The 17,513-nt window shown below is 40.9% G+C and overlaps 1 protein-coding gene and 1 pseudogene across 5 annotated transcripts in view; one reads left to right on the top strand and one right to left on the bottom strand.

The window, feature by feature from the left end:
- Window positions 1–16,374, bottom strand: part of QRICH1 (glutamine rich 1) — a 53,418-nt gene extending 37,044 nt beyond the window's left edge. Inside the window, exons 1-4 of one of the 5 annotated variants that reach the window (XM_086698249.1) lie at window positions 15,484–16,109; window positions 14,695–14,754; window positions 12,539–12,754; window positions 6,208–6,537 (exon numbers count right to left, since the gene is read on the bottom strand). In XM_086698249.1, the coding sequence (XP_086554375.1) occupies window positions 6,208–6,516 (309 nt within the window). In that variant the 5' untranslated portion in view covers window positions 6,517–6,537; window positions 12,539–12,754; window positions 14,695–14,754; window positions 15,484–16,109. Of the gene's footprint in view, window positions 1–6,207; window positions 6,538–12,538; window positions 14,637–14,694; window positions 14,755–15,483; window positions 16,110–16,214 lie in introns of those variants that run through there. The other 4 variants (XM_086698251.1, XM_086698250.1, XM_025916247.2 and 1 more) reach the window with 4 other exon arrangements.
- LOC147583609 (5S ribosomal RNA) lies at window positions 4,245–4,372 on the top strand (annotated as a pseudogene).
- Window positions 16,375–17,513: the final 1,139 nt, after the last annotated feature.

Raw genomic sequence — 17,513 nt, 5'->3', positions numbered from 1 at the left:
AATAAAAAGACATTAAGATGTTTGGGATAGGGAAGAAAAGGTTAAGAACTATTGCTCTGTACATACAAGTTCAAAGCAAAATATTCTCAAACAACACCTTTCTTTCATTAGAAAAGCAGTTCATGTTTAATGAAAAATTCAAGCTCTCAGGGCATTTGGGTGGCTTAGTCAGTTAAGCATCCGATTCTTGATTTCGGCCCAGGTAATGATCTCATAGTTCGCAGGTTCGAGCCCTACATTGGGCTATGTGCGGACAGTGCAGGGCGGCTTGGGATTCTCTCTCTCTCTCTCTCTCTCTCTCTCTCTCTCTCTCTGCCCCTCAGCTGCACACATAAGCACATTCTCTCTCTCAAAAATGAACTAAAAAATAAAAACAAAAAATAAAAAATTCAAGTTATCCTCCTTAGCAACCCACTCCCCAGCCCAGTTACTGTTTTGAACTTTACTACTATTATTCAAGGACCATGACATTCTACATGTTAAAAATCAGTGATACTAAACCGGTTTTGACACTCAGCAATCTGTTACACATCCTACCCTGTCAATAGACAAAGATCTACCTCTTTCTTCTGACTGCACAGGACACACTACAATTGTACCATTATTCACCATTTCCCTTATTTAGTGACTTGTTTCTAGTGTTACTACTATTATAAGCAGTGCAGCAGTGAATATCCTTGTATACACATGTATCTGTGAACACAAATGCAAAGCCAATGGTATGCATACTTAAAAAAAAATTTTATAAGTATTGCCAAAATCACTTTCAAGAAAATTACACTAATTTATCCTCTCATACCCTTGCCACCCTGGGTGAAATCTTTATAAATGTTACCCTACCTAATAAATGAAATATGGCATTTCACATTTATTATTTATTTAAAATGTTTACTGCTTTATTTTGAGAGAGAGAGACCATGAGCAGGGAAGGAGCAGAGAATCCCAAGCAGGCTCTGCACTGTCAGCGCAGAGCCCAAGGCAGGGCTCCATCTCATGAACCACGAGGTCATGACCTACATCGAAATCAAGAGTTGAGTGGCTGACTTTAGCTTAGGTCATGATCTCTCGGTTCAGGAGTTTAGGCCCCACATCGGGTTCTGTGCTGACAGTCCAGAGCCCGAAGCCTGCTTTGGATTTTGTGTCTCCCTCTCTCTGCCCCTCCCTGGCTCACACTCCTTCTCTCTCAAAAAAATAAACGTTAAAGAAACATCTTCTGATATGCTTATTAGCACTACTTGTATTCTTCTTCTATGAATTGTCTTATATCCTTTGTTCATTTTTTTTTACTAATTATTTTTTTCTACTTTCTAAGAGTTCTTTGTGTGTTAGAAACACTAGAAAGAAGCAGAGTCTCAAGTTAAAACAGCTTGGGTGCAAATACTAGCTACTGAAATAGGACTTAACCTCCTTATGCCTCATGTGCTATTTTTAGTTTCAAAAATTATGCTTTTAAACTAAGTACAGACCTATAAGATATCAAAAAACCAACGTGTGTATAATAATTTTGTAATTGCAAGGTATATTTGATTCTGATATAACTCAGAAAAAAATGTTTTTACAAAATTTTATATAAAGTTGTATTGTCAGTCATATATATTTTTTTAATTTTAACGTTTATTTATTTTTGAGACAGAGAGAGACAGAGCATGAACAGGGGAGGGGCAGAGAGAGAGGGAGACACAGAATCTGAAACAGGCTCCAGGCTCTGAGCGGTCAGCACAGAGCCCGACGCGGGGCTCGAACTCACGGACCGTGAGATCATGACCTGAACCGAAGTCGGATGCTTAACCAACCGAGCCACCCAGGCGCCCCATTCATATTTTTATTAATATTATCTGGTTTATGATTTTGGCAGCTTTAGAATAACATGTCAATTTTCATGTAAGTAACATTAGGTAATACAATTTAATTTTATTTAATCTACAAAGCCAACTTTTAGAAAAACTAAACCCCATTTGGCTTAAACCAGTTATTAATGAAAATATATTATTTTTAAACAATTTTTTTTCACGTTTATTTATTTTGGAGAGGTGGGGGAGGGACAGAGAGAGGGAGACACAGAATCTGAAGCAGGCTCCAGGCTCTGAGCTGTCAGCATGGAGCCCTATGCGGGGCCTGAACTCAAACCGTGAGATCATGACCTTGAGCCTAAGTCGGTTGCTTAACCGACTGAGCCACCCAGATGCCACTGCCTTAAGAGTTTTTAATTTAAAACTTATGAAAAGGAAAGAAAGATCAGTCTCAAGAAAGGTAAGCTAGGATTAACTACCCTTTGGTCCAAGAATGCTTGGCTCAAAGGTCATTTTTAATTTTAAAGAGGGGAAAAAACTACTCTTGCACATACATACCATATACCACAATCCTTATCTCAGCAACTTAGATGGTAGAAATGGACTACTTGAAAAAGGCAAAAAATGTTCAAGGAGGAAACTTTTTTAAAAAGACATACACGCTAATAACTTGAATTAAATCTGATAACCTAGGGGCACCTGAGTGGCTCAGTTGGTTGGGTGTCCAACTTCGGCTTAGTCATGATCTCACACACAGTTTGTGAGTTTGAGTCCCACGCTGGGCTCTGTGCTGACAGCTTGCAGCCTGTTTCAGATTCTGTGTCTCCCTCTCTCTCTGCCCCTACCCCACGCACACTCTGTCTCTCTCTCTCAAAGATAAATAAACATTAAAAAAAATTTTTTAAATGGGAGGGGGGATGGGCTAAATGGATAAGGGACATTAAGGAATCTACTCCTGAAATCATTGTTTCACTATATGCTATTTTGGATGTAAATTTAAAAAAATAAAAAATAAAATTAAAATAATAATAATAATAATAATAATAATAAAAATCTGATAACCTATGTGGGGAAGAGAACCACACCAAGAAAAGACAGCCTAATAAGTTGGCCAAAATGTAAATCCACAAAAAATATATCAAAAGAACATTGATAGTTATTATTAAAATTATTATGCCTCTAACTTGCTGATCAAGCTAATATTCTGTGAGATATATAAATACAGCAATTTTTTTTTTGAGGAGAGTGAGTGAGGGGCGGGGGGGGGCGGGCGGAGACAGAAACAGAGAAGGGGGGTGAGCTCACTCCATGGGGGACTCAAACTCACCAATAAGCTCACGACTTGAGCCAAAATCAGATGCTTAATGACTCAGCCACCCAGGTGCCCACAAATACAGTTATATTTATGCAGGGGTTCCCTGAGACCTGAAAATTATTTCAAGTACTCCTTCAGGGTAAAAAAGATTGGGTAAAGCTATCTCAGAGTTTACTTTCTTCCTTAGGAAGGCTTTCCACAATCTAGAATTCCAAAGACTTTCTATACTGTCTTTTAATGGTCTTATTGTTTTGTTTTTATCTGACTCTTTCACCTATCTGGTCTGTATTAGGAGAGATATCTGACTTTATTTCCAAGAAGAGTAGTAGACTGCCTTACTCCACTAATGGAATATATCCTTTCCCCACCTATTAGAAGAGCCACCTTCATCCTATACCTGGTATCTATCACAGCTGACCCTTGAAGAACATGGCAGGGGCTAGGGGCACCAACTCCTTTGCAATCAGAAATCAACATATAAAACTTTTGACTCCTGTGAAACTTAACTATTAAAAACCTGTTGATTAGAAACCTTACTGATAACTAAAACTGTCAACATATATTTTGTATGTTATTTCTATTATATATTCTTATAATAAAGTACACAAAAAGATGTCATTAAGAATATCATAAGATAAATTTTCAGTACTGTACTGTATTTCTCAAAAAAAATTTGTATAGAAGCAGACCTGTGTAGTTCAAACCTATGTTCAAGGGTCAACTATACGCATAATATATGCAGACATACATATGTAAATGTGTGTTCTACACCCTTGGTCAAGTCCCAACTGGTGGGAGACTGAGGTTGCCCCAGGGGAGAATTTTGCTTTGTATCCTTAACTTCTTGGCTTAGAGCACCCTGAGAACTATTCCACCTTCCCTAAAAGTTCTCTTTTACATTAATTCTTCTGTTGCCTGGTTCTGTTTGCTTTCTCTCTTAGCAATTTCTCAGATTTAGTGATTTTTTTTTTTGAGAGAGAGCCAGCGCTTGTGCGAGCGGGGGAGACAGGCAGAGGAGGAGAGAGATAATCTTAAGCAGACTCTATGCTGACACAGGGCTTGATCCTTCAAGAGTCGGACGCTGGGGGGTGGGAGGGAGGGGAAAGTGGGTGATGGGCATTGAGGAGGGCACCTGTTGGGTCTACGGCCATACCACCCTGAACGCGCCCGATCTCGTCTGATCTCGGAAGCTAAGCAGGGTCGGGCCTGGTTAGTACTTGGATGGGAGGAGGGCACCTGTTGGGATGAGCACTGGGTGTTGTATGGAAATCAATTTGACAATAAATTTCATATTAAAAAAAAAAAAAAGAGCTGGATGTTCAACCAACTGAGCCACCCGGGTACCCCGGATTTAGTGGTTTTTTGATGGCACTTGTTTTTTCCAGCACTACTTTTTGAAAGTATTTTTTAAGTTACTTAGAATGAAGAAAATATGTGTTCTTATGAGTCCAACATATTGAACCTATCTCATGGATTTATTATTATTTACACTTCTTTTATTTACAGGGGTTTTGGAGAACGACAATGAAGTTAACAGGTGACTTCAATCAGCCATCTTGAAAACAAAGTCTCAAACACTTTAAACTCAAATCCCAAACCATTTTTATCCCCCTCCTTTTTTTATTTAAATGTTTACTTATTTTGAGAGTGAGTGAGAGAGTGACAGAGAGAGAGAGAGAGAGAGAGAGAGAGTGAGTGCGAGCAGGGGAGGGGCAGAGAAAGTGAAGGCAAGGGAGAATCCCAAGCAGGCTCCATGATGTCAGTGCAGAGCCTGATTTGGGGCTCGATCCCACAAACTGTGAGATTGTGACTTGAGCTGAAATCGAGTTAGACACTAAACCAACTGAGCCATCCAGGTACCCCCTTCCTTTTTTTTTTTTTTTTTTTTTAAAGTAAGTTCTACATCCATGTGGGGCTTGAACTCATGATCCCAAGATCAAGAGTCACATGCTCCGCATGCTCTACCAACTGAACCTGCCAGATGCCCCATCCCAAACCATTTAATCTTATGAAAAAAGAAGTCCAAGCTGTAAATAACAGCAGAATAATTTCTTAAACCAAAAAGCCAGCCTTCTCTTATCTACCTTTCCTGTACCCTGCCCTCCTTCCTTACAAAGAATGGAATAAACAATGACTGCATTCCTCTGTGTGCCAGATGTTTTCTGGTCTATTATCTCATTCAGTCTCACTAAACAGTATTATCCCTATTTAACAGATGAAAAACCTAGGGCTGAAAAAACTTACATCATGTCAAGCCAGATCTAAACCCAAGAATACAACTCCAGACCCATGTTCTTCCAATATACCTGTCTGCATCCCTAAGGAGTAAAGGCGCCTTCTATCTCACCAGATACACCTCTCCACCCTCTTGCCCCTCAGTCACATTCTACTCCCTTTCCAATTCTTAGTGGAAAAAGCATCGAGGGCAAAATGAAATAGAACCACAAGAGACAATAGCAAGAAAGGAGCATTTGTAAATGGAGCATACTGTTAGTTTCATATGAGGAACCCCTAAAGAGGCACTTTTAAAATCTTGGCAAATTTATTAGTTCCTCCTCTTTCTGTAAGCTCATTATCAATTAGCATTATTTCCTGAGGATTATAAACAGTAAATGAAGACCTGGAAATCTACAAGTGACCTGAGTCACGGAACCATACAACTAAAGGAAGATCACTAAAACAGATCACACCCATTTTAAAATAAGTTCCAAATGTCATGCTTGTAAGTAATGAGAAAAGATAAGCCCCTATGTTCTTGATCTACCCAGGGTGACACAGACAAAAGGGAAGCTTCAGTTACACACAGCTATGTCACATCCGAGTCCAGTCCCAGAAGACCTCTAATTTCTGTACTGTTTAATTCTCCAAAGCAAATGGCAAGTATCTGTGATCGTTTCAGTTTATGGTAGCTGCAAATATTTTTAGTCTGTACTATATATGAAAGCCATTGTGTTAAATAAAATGTTTCAAAAAAACACAGAATATTCCCTTAGTGAAAATAACCTCAGATATCTGTATATAGATGTGATGTTCCTACTAACCAAAACCCTGATGGCAAATAAAATCTACTAAATAGGATGCACCTCAACATCTCCCTTTTACCTGAACCTGCTGTGGCTGTTGAACCTGAATCTGCTGTTCTTGTTGAGTTTGTGGCTGAACACTGGTGGTGACTGGACAGGCAAGTTCAAGTAAAGACCCAGCCACTTCGGTGCTGTCTGTATAAATGCAGTTCCCACCCTGTTGGTACACCATGGTAGTGGTAGCTGTCTGCTGGAACTCCTGAAGGGCTTCTGGCCCCTTAGAGGCTAGTGAGTCCAGAAATTCCTTCATCCTGTGCTGCGGGACAGACCGCGCCTTTACTCGGATGTATTCTTCAAAGGAAATGGTGTTCTCCAGAGAATTATTCATATTGCAGAGTCCTTAGGGTTCCTAGAAATAAAAATAAATGGTCAGAAGTCAAAATTATGCTATTGTTTTCGTATTTTGAAATGCACACAGCAATCAATCACTTTTGCATCAGAGTAGAATATTCAGGGCAGCTGTATACAGGAATCCAAAATACAGTAATGTATTATACCACCTTATTATTTTTTTTAAGTTACCCATGTTTAAAAATTGCTTCTATAAACATTTCTTAAACTATCACACTGAAAACAAAAAACAAAGGCATGCGTCACAGTACTGGATGAAACAGGCTGAAAACACACTCTCCACCCAGCACTAGGCCAATGCCATCTTCTCTGCAGAGCCAAGCACTGGACAATAAAAGTCACATGCAAAACTATTGTGATCATCACAGAGAGGACAACCAAGGAAGCCAGGAGCAGGGATTCCTAGTGACATGTTCAATTTCCACCGCCAACTATGTCCTATAGTAAAAACATGTATGCCACTTAGCTATAGCAAGACCTGAGAAAAAGGGGATATATACTTCATCTCCCACCAGAAACACCAAAAATCCCAGTTTGCCATATATTGCTCACATTGTTTTGTAGCATAGCTTACTTGTCAGAAGCATGGATTTTGGAGCTAGCTTGCCTGGGTTCAAATCTCAGCTCAATCTCTCTTTAGCTTTGAAACACTAGACAAGTTAGTTAACCTTGGTTTTGTGTATAAAATGGGGATAAATAAAATAATATTTACCTTACAGAGTTGACATGAAGATTAAATATAAAACTCTGAGAAAAGTACCTGACACAGACAGTACTATATAAGTGCTAACTAATATTAAAATTAGTGGGTAAAGTTGAATAGTGCTTTAAATAACTAGGTCACTCCTAAAACTCAGAAATCAATTCTGCAAATTTTTCATCAGGGTATTTACCCTAAGAATTAATCTGCAGGGGTGGATAGTAATTCTCAACTACCTGGGGGACAACCATGCAATCTATCTACGGACTATTAGTTGCCTGCCACTGCTGATTTCATATTATTCCCTCCCCTCTGGATCAGAACCACCTCCAGAACAAAAGCAGCAGCAGGATATGAGTGTCACACAAACCAAGTGAACGTTTTTGCCAGAAAGGACTCTTATCAATCGCAAGTGGAAAAGTTATTTGTTTCCCTGAACCATCAAAGAAAGGCTAGAAGACTAGAAAGGCATCAACACTAGAAATATCAGTCTCTCTTTCACTGCCCAGATGTTCTGCCTTATGTTACAGATATAAGGTATATGGGTAATCATCTTATCTCTTCCACCTGGCTCTAAACTCCTGGCACACAAGACTGTGTCCTGATCCTCTCAGATGGCTGACACATGGTAGGTGCTTCATATGTATATGTACGTGTATATGTATATGTTACATTTGCAATTCAATGTAGAACAAGAAGGATTATGGCTCTTTGTTCCTGTAACATCTGTAAATTATAAATGTTAAGCTGTTCCTGTAACATCTGTAAGTTACAATTATAAATGTTAAGCCTTCTCCTGGTAAATGGTCAGTATACACCCTGGGAAAACGGCCTATATATCCAAGACAAGCATGAGAACAGAGAAAACATATGATCCTTACTGCTATTAAGTTACTAACACTGGCAACATTTCTGTGGGACACTCTAAGTATAGTATACAACTTATATTTGGGTGCTTTCCCTACATAGTTGACACAACAGTAAATCTTTTATAACGATGCATATAATACATTGCAAATGTATTTCTCCATAAATAAAGAACAGCACATATACCTTATCCTGCCTAAAATCAAACCTTAACCCACTACTCTGAGGAGAGCCTCTACATCTCAGGACACCCCAAACGCAATAGAGTGCAAAGAAAAGCAAGCACAGGCCAGGTGAATGCAAAGTTAAAATCTTTGTTGAAGACCTCTAATCTCCTGAAATACAACTCGTTTGTCCCTTTCCCACTTCTCTTCTTGACCACTTGCCTTGCTCAGTTCTCCCTTCTTTCTCTCTGCTGCAGGGGAGTTGAAAATTAGGAGGTCTGCTGTAAGACTTCAAAGTAAGCTCTCAACAATGGCCATGATACAAGTGAATAAGAACATCACCAAGGCCAAACACCCCATCCTTCTGTTACCTATTCAGAGCAGGCCATTCCCCTGTAGGTGACCCACAATCACTCACCACACTGGCACAGAATGTGTCAAATCTCCCTTCTGATAAGAGCATCATGACTAGAATTTCCTTCTGAAGAAGGAAGGCATCTCTCATAATATAGACCCAATAACATCACAAAATTCACATGTGACTCTAAATACCTCATCACATCTACCCTTCTGCTCAAAAAGGGACAAAGAAGAGCTATATGAATAGCAATTAACTGATTCTGTACCATGCTGGTACATATTTCAATTTTCTACCTCCATTACAGAAGAATGGCAGAGGTCAATTGAAATTTACACTTCCCCAAATTTATTTTCAACAATTACATTCCCATAAAATACACCGAATTCTGAAGACCGTCTGCACTGGAATCATCGCTACTGTGTCAAAGCAATTTTTTAAAAAAATATGGGTAACCATGGGGCAAAACATTTTTTTGTCTCAAACCTGGGAGAAAAGAAATACACACAATTAAGAACCAAAAAAATTGCAAAATAAGTTAATAGAATCAGAAAACCTTCACACAAATATTGCTTGGTAAAGGCAGTCCCTAGAAACTTCCTAGTGACTTATTTTCCTTCACTCTTTTAAGTTTCACTAATGAGGATGCTTAAGCTTTATCTGAAGTCTAATATTAAATATAAAGGAGGACTACACTAACTCTTTTCCTAGAAACAAATTTTCTTCAGTTTCCAGGGTAGAATTACAACTAGTTTTTCTATTTTTGTTTCTTTGGTGGGGGGGGGGGGGGGGGGGGGGGCGGGCAGTAAAAGTAACACATCCATTTTCTAAGGAAAAAATATTCATCAAACAGTATAGAAAAAAAAAAAACAAAAACAAAACACCTAAGTATGCTTTGTTGATCATACTTGATCAATTTGAAACACTGACCTGTCCTTCAGGAAAGGTAAGTTTAGGGCTTTTAAATCACCCTCCTCTCACCAACCCCTGCCAATCTCATTGTTATTTTTGCCAATGTTCACTTTCATACCTTTAAACCTTTATTTATATGTAGACTTACTAATTTTAGAGTATCTCTAGGCCTCCCACTAAGATTAAGAAATTAAAGTGCCATGTCCTCTATTTTTTAATTAAAGAAAATTTTTTTTATTTGAGAGAGCAAGCACGAGCGGGGGAGAGGGGCAAGGGAGAGAGACTCCAAAGCAGGTTTCATGCTCAGCCAGACCCGGGGCTTGATTCCATAACCCTGGGATCATAACCTGAGCCAAAATCAAGAGTCAAATGCTCAACGGACTGAGCCACCCAGGCGCCCCCATACCACATCCTCTATTTTCGACAAACATTTAGCAAAGTTGAATACAGCTTGTAATTAATCAATCTTTTAGAACACAGCATTTCATACCAAATTAAACTCAGGACATATTTGTTTAAAAAATCCAGGTTCCAAAGATGACAAAACCATTCTCCTCCAAACAAATCCCGTATTTCCAGACTACCTTAAAAAAAAGTCACTATAAGAAAATCTAATCCAGCTATAAATTTATTCCAGTAACGACAAGTAAGATAGATGAATAGATTAATAGTCAGCTCCCAGAAATGGAATAAAAGCTTGGAAATGTATCTTCTATAAAGCCTCAAAGTTCATTCTTTAAGCTTTCATTAAACACACACACACACACACACACACACACACACACACACAGAACACCAACAGCCTGAAGTAGGTAAAATTCTATAAAACTTAGAAACTGTTGATAAAAGCTCATTAATAGGTATTCATTCTATTCTGTATCCTTGTGAAAATATTTGAAATAATTTATGATAAAAACACCTTCTGTATTTTAAGCAGTTTAAACTACCAAGTATAACACACTCTGCAGCGTTCCAAGCTTAGAGCCTGTCAGTGGAGCTTCAAGCAGAAGCAGCCATTGCTTCCCAATTCCCATTGCTTTTTTCTTTCACTAAGCCCCTAGAAGGTTCTTCACCAACTCTGTACAAATCCACATAATCACTTGAGAGCCACTGAAATCAGAGGTAGCTAAAAAATATTAACCAATAACGGATTCAATGGAGAACTTAAAATTTTTTTAAGATTTTATTTTCAGTAATCTCTACACCCAATGTGGGGCTTGAACTCAACAAACAACCCAGAGATCAAGAGTTGCACGATTTACTGACTTGAGCCATCCAGGAACACCCTGGAGAACTTAAAAATTTAATAGAAAAGGTCAATTTGGAAGAACATTCCAATCTGCCCATTCATACAGACTACAACACACATGGCTTCATTTCTTGTCCTTTTAACCTGCTCACTTGGCACTATCCACCAGACTGACACACCCCAATAATGAAAGTACACTTAGTCAGCATTTGACCAGACACAAAAGTGATGCTTACAAGGCGCGGTGGAGGGAAAGCTTCAGAAATATATTTAAATATTTTAGGTTAATCAGTGAGTTAAAAAAAAAAAAAAAAAAAAAAAGAGAGAGAGAGAGAGAGAGAGAGAGAGAAATTAAACACATTTTCAATAGTGGTGATGGTTTCTTTTTTTATGCTCCAAAAAAGTCCTCCCTACCATTAAAATCAGGTCATTATTCACCTACAATTTTTTAATTTCCAGTGTAATTTTTTAATAAAATGCTTTGATCCATTTAAAATTTATTTTGTATAGGTAAAAGTCTAACTATATTTTTTCCAAAAACAACTTGTCCCTCCTGTATCATTTATTGAATTATTGAAATTCCTTTGCCCACTGACTTGCTATGCCACTGTTATTATATGCCAAATTTCATATAAAGTCTCCTAAGGATTTAGTGTAATTCTACAGATCTTTCTTTAACATGGTAGCTTTAAAAAAAAAAAAAAAAAAAAAGGATGTTAATACCTGGAAGATTCCTTGCCCCCTAAACATGTTTGCTTGTTTAAATTTAACAACACAGAAGCACATTATGTGTGAAAAAGGAACCAACACAATTTTATTTACATATACCAGTATTATTTACCCATATGAGAGAAAAAAAAAAACAAAAAAACTTCATCTAAATGCTAACAGTAGTTATGCCTTGGTGGTAGAATCAGAGGACTTAAATTTCTTCCTGTTGAATACTCTCCTGTATTTTCCACAATTTATATTAAACCAAAAGAAAATTAAAAAGTAATACTTTTACACAGTGATTTACCACAATAACAGTAACACACACAACAATTCTGGCTGATCATAGCGTGCTTTTCCCCTCAAAATCTGAAACTCTTAAAAAACAAAATCATCAAGCACCATAAGTTTGCATAATAATGAAAATTGTTAACTTCTTCAAGATGCTGCTCACAAGAAACACAAGGGTGAGCCTTGGTAATACAGAAATGGATAAACTTAATGAAACTCCTTTCAAAGAAGCAAGATTCTTAATTAGCTCCAAGTCAAAGGCTTGGTGGGAGCAGTAAATAAACAGAATAATTAAAATACTTCAGAAAAACACGAAGCTGGAGGGAGAGTTGAGTACTCCCAATTTCTGGGCATTAGAAAAGGGAAGAGAGGAAAACACTTGGGACCTCATTGGTGTAGGGGAGTCTGTAAACAAGCATTTGCTTCTGAATACTTTTAAGAATAGCTGCTTTGCAAAACAATATGCAAATCCCATACCAACAGGCCTAGGAAATTTTCACTTGTATGCACCCATTAATCACTAGTAGTTCCCCTACACCACCTTCTAGTAGGAGCTTAGTACAGTGCCTGACACAGATTTAGGCCCTCAATGTATCAAAGTGATCATTACTTTTATTATTTTATCACTAGAACACAAGAAGATATGATGAACAAAGGTTATTCCAAAGCAACAATCTATTACATTTTCATAGGTCTCTTCGCGAATTTTTTTCAATTTATGTTCTAAGGGAAGGCCTAAGTACTCACCAGAATCATCCTTTCTTGGGTCTCCTCAAATTTCTGATACCTCTTCCCAGCTCCCCATGCAGCTCCACAAAGTGGGTCTTGAATATGAGATGGACTAAGAGAAGAAACTCTGAGCTGCCTCAGAGCCCTGCCTCTTCCTGTTTACCCAGTCAGGTTCTCGGGCCCCTCTTATGGTTCGCATCTACTCTAGCAATAGCTCCTCATAGCTTTTTAAATCTGGTTTGAAGAACACATTCACATTAAAAAAGAAATCCATTTCTACTTTAAGGAATTACAGTCACATTTGTTCTAATTAACATAAAGAGTCATTTCAAAGAAGCAAATTGGGAGATACACCTCTATTCTTAAAGATACTAACCCAATACAGGGTTTGTGATAGCCATTATCTCATTGGGCCATTCACCTGTTCCATACTTTTACCAGAGGAGACCCTGATTTAGGGGCATTTTTGCCATGGTTCTATTTTTGGACAACACACTTTCAACCAGAAACATAAATTTACATTCCCACCAAAGATCAATGGGCTGTAAACTGGCACAACCATTTGCATTAACTAATAAAGCTGACAATATCCTTTCCACATAACTCAGCAATCTACCCCTAGGTATATGATACACACATATACAAAGGTACTTATACAAGAATGTTCATTGTTTATAACAGTTGCAAACTGGAAGGAATCTAGATGTCTATCAATAGTAGAATCGATAGATAAATTATGGTACAGTCACACAGCTGAATACTATAAAGAAACAGGAATAAACGAACTACAGCTGCACACAACATGGATGAATTTCACAATGCTAAAAGAAGGAAACCATAAAATACAGCATGATTCCACTTACAAAAATTCAAAAGCAAATAAAACTACATTGAGGGCTATGAAGGTGGTAAATAAAAAGAAAAATAAAGAATGTGATTATCACAGAAGTCAGAATTGTAATTATCTCTAGTGGTTGAGAAGCTATGACCAGGAAGGGACCCATGAAGGGTGCAGGGGGCTGGCACTGTTCTACTTCTTGAAGAGGTGATAGTTACACAGTGGTTCACCTTATAACTTTTCATTAAATTTTATACAGATCATCTGAATTTACTGATAGATATTTCAAAAAGCAAAAAAAGCTTTCTGATACAGCCCACAAGCTCTACCTACAATTTTGCTCTAGCCTCAAGTGTGACATCAAATGATCATTCTTTTCCCCTTTTCAGCAAAGCAAGAAGTTAATCTATCATTTCTTCATGCAGCCACAACCAGAAATCACAATCCAGTGTGACAAATGAAGCATTTAAGCAAAGCCTGGAGAAGACTTAAAACATCTGTAACAAAATCAGGGCAACTAAGTACAAACTAACACAAAAGAACAGGTGTTTGTGTAACATCTCATTCTAAGGTTGAGAAATAAAAGACCTCTGCCAATAAAGGGTCGCCATTTAAAAAGTAGACAAGCAAGCATGGCACATGGAGGACAAAACACAATTGATTAAATTAAAACCATGCAAGCTTGAGGGAAAAGATCCTTGATTCTGAAGCTGTCATGATAGACACCTAGAGCCCCTGACATTTGGTTACCTTTTTGGAGCAATTCAAATCCACAAAAAACATGAACCATTATTTGATCTTTTCTGTGAAATGGCAACATAAAATTGGAAAGGGGAGGTGGAAAGGCAAAAGGTTCCTGAGAGGTACACAAACTATTCATCACAGAAGGCTGGAAGTAGGACATCTCCTAATAGGCAAATTGAAGTTAATGAGCTCACAAAAAAATATTATCTACAAATACCAACTTAAAAGACAGATCTCAAATTTAATAGTTAAAAACAAAGATGTTCCGGAACAAGCAGGCCTAAAAGGTATATTTAAATTTTAAGTGCATCTTAAACTTCACTGCTTTTATTTAAGTTCCTTAGAAAAGCTGGTGTGTCCTCATGCTAAAACCTGAAAGTTGCACTGGCTTACACTTCAAGAGAAGAAAATTGTTCAAGCAGTAAACTGTTACTGGATTCAAAGATGCAGTTCTCCCCCATCTTCAATTTTCCAGCACTTAGCAGTTTCTGTCAGACAGCACCCAGAATGATTGGCAGGACTTGTAATGTTTCAATATTACTAGGAAAAAGACTGCACACATATTTTCAGCATATGAATGATTTTAACTCACCAGTCACCATGTTGCATGTATTTCTGCTGCTTGTCCTGAGTTCTTAAGACTTGTAACATTCTGAAGAAGATAGAACAAAGAAGTTCTTTCCATCCTCAGCCTCTTTTTAAATTTTAACTTTGTTCTTAAAATACAGTATATTAAAAAGAACTACCCCCATCATTATCAGTTTTCCTAATTTTACTTGCCCTTAGCTCCGTTTTCCTTAAACTTCATTAGGCAAGACTGTAAAACTGATGTCTTGTTTTAGAAAAAAGAAGTGCATTTTTCTCTAGAACAAACCTAGAACTCCCCTAGCACTGGAACTAAAACAAAACAAAAAGCTGAAAAGGATTGAAATTCTACATCAAAAGTGACTTTTGTAGTAATACATGAACAGATTTTAGAAATTTCTGTCGGGGAACTGTGTAATAACAAAAGAAGGCAAAGCAGATTCTCAGGTCGTTCCAATTTTGTCCTGGGCAACTTTTTGGCTGCGCGAATGCGGGGCCCTCCCTTAGTCTAACAGAGTACAAGTAAGCCCCTCCCACCTACACAGAAGAAAAGGTTGCATTTAAGGATTTAAAGTGGCATTTAGAGCTCAGGTAGTTTCACGTCCACAGAAGAGGATCCCCTTCCGGAGCGCACAGAGGTGACGTGTAGGAATTGCGCTTATGGAAGAATTACTTTCCAATGACAAGAAAGCAAGTACCGCCGAAAGGCCTTAAAGGATTAACCTTCCCTCTCCAGCACAAAGCACCAGAACAAGGTGAGGAAACTCGAAGGGGCTCGCTGCCCTCACAAACCTACAGGGCTCTGTTTCAGAAACAGGGCAGCACCTTTCCCGCACATTGGCCTCAAGTCACTGCATTCTTCCAGAAGAACGAGCAATCTCGCCCGCCTCTTAGAGGAGCGGAACCGCAAGACTGCAAAGCCGGTTGGTTTCTCCCCAGGCCTAGGCCATGGCGGTCCGGGGACGTCACCAGAGCAGGAAGGGCCCAACCCACAACCTTCCTCACACTGCGAGCCGCCCGCCAGCTCGCCGCCGCTCCACGCAGCAGAGGTGTCCCGCGCGTCCTCGCGGCGGCGGCGCAGCCGCCACCCAACAGCGGGGCGCGCGCCCCGAAGCCGGGGGTCGCGGGCGGGCGCGCGCCACAGAAAGCCGCTCTTGCCCAAGGGCCGCAGCTCCAGGAGCCGAGATATCCGGACCGGGAACGCGCACGTCGGCGGCCACGCGCACCAGGAGGGCCGCACAGCGCGCGCGCGCCCGTGTATAAACAGGGCCGAGCGCGCCCGAGCACCAGTGCGCGTTCGCGCGCCGCGCCCACCCGAGTCCCCGACCTGCCTCTCTTACACCCCACAAGGGGCGGGGGCGCGCGAGCCCAGGGACATTCTCCACTCCGGAGCCGCCCCGAGGTCTCTTGGGCCCAGAGGCAGCGGCCCGCCCGCCCCCGCCCGCCCCCGCCCGCCGTTGTGTGGGGTGGGCCCGCTGTCTCAGGCCCGCAGGTTCGCCGCATCCCTGCCCCCACTGCAGCCCTCACCCGGCGACGTCGTCGCCGCCGCCGCCGCCGCCGCTCTACCCACCGGCCCCACCGCACCGCTGGGGGCCCCGGTTCCGCCGTCGCCGCTCCAAGATCGACAGGATTTTCCCCTCACAGCTCCCTGGGCGCCATCTTACATTCAACCCTCACAGCCAATGGGTGCCGAATGCTCCTCTCGCGATAACCGAAGCGTCGGATCCCGCGAGAGTTGAGGCTGCCTCCTGGCCAAACTTAAAGGGAACGCTTCTGCCGAGGCTAGAGGCCTGGCCTCGGGCCCCAGAAACCGCAAGAAGAGCCTGGAGTGTAGGGCGGAGCGCCCCGCCCTTGGACGCCCCTCCGTGCTGGGCGGAGCCAGGGCCGGAGATTGGCCTGGAGTTGGAGCCTGGGCTGGTTGGGGCTCGAAGCTTGCTCTCTGGACCAACCTTCAGCAGCCATCCCAGGCCTCCTTCAGTTGCGCAGCCCCATGTGGGGCGGGGCCCGGTCTCTTGCTTAAGGTAGCGCCCATAGCCCCAGATCTAGGCCCTGCGCCCCCATACCATAATGCTACCTGGTAAGGCCTTAGTCACTCTCCAGCAGGAGTCCTTAACATTTGGGAACCCCCTTTTCAATCTGCTGTCATCCTAATCCAGCCTTCCGCAACCCAGTCCACCTTAAAGCAGGCCTTGGGTAGGCTTGTGTTTGTATACAGGGAAAATGTGGAGGGTGTTAAAGCTGCAGGCACACGTGGGCCTCACTCGTAGCCCACACTGCCCCAGAGGGCAACCATTCTCCTGTAGACTTCCTTTAAAGGGCCTCAGGGCCCTTGCACTTGTTTCTCCTGCCCTGGCAAACATCTTGGTCCTTAGGGGTTCCCTAAGGAGTCACTTCTTGAGAGTAGTCTGAGGCACAGACTTGGGTCAGGAATTTCCTCCAGCCTTGCAGTCCCCAGGGAGATCTCTCTTGCACAGTGCCTAGCCACCCTCTGTCTCCCCAACTAGGTGGTCCTCTTAGAAGGCAAACCACAGAAGTCTTCCTCGTCTCATTGTGCCTGGCACATAGTAGGTACTCGATAATTATTTGCTGAATGACTGGATGGAGAACCAAGTCTGTTTTCATCTGCCTAGGCACACAGGCAGACACAAACCTTCCAGATCCCTCTAGCACAAGGTTCCTAACAGTGGAACAACACCCAGATCCTGCCAGTGCCTCAGACCAGATGCAGAGGATTTCAAATCAGGCAGGCCCAGGCGCCTGCCCTTGAGCGCTAGAAATGCAACAGTGGTTTCAGAGCTGTTCATATTGCTCAGTGTGCATTGCACC

This window comes from Puma concolor, chromosome A2 (genome assembly GCF_028749965.1).
Source record: "Puma concolor isolate L17-30 chromosome A2, mPumCon1.1.hap2, whole genome shotgun sequence".
Taxonomy (NCBI): domain Eukaryota; kingdom Metazoa; phylum Chordata; class Mammalia; order Carnivora; family Felidae; genus Puma; species Puma concolor.
The sequence above is the reverse complement of the archived record's forward strand: the minus strand, read 5'-3'. Positions and strand labels throughout refer to the sequence as shown.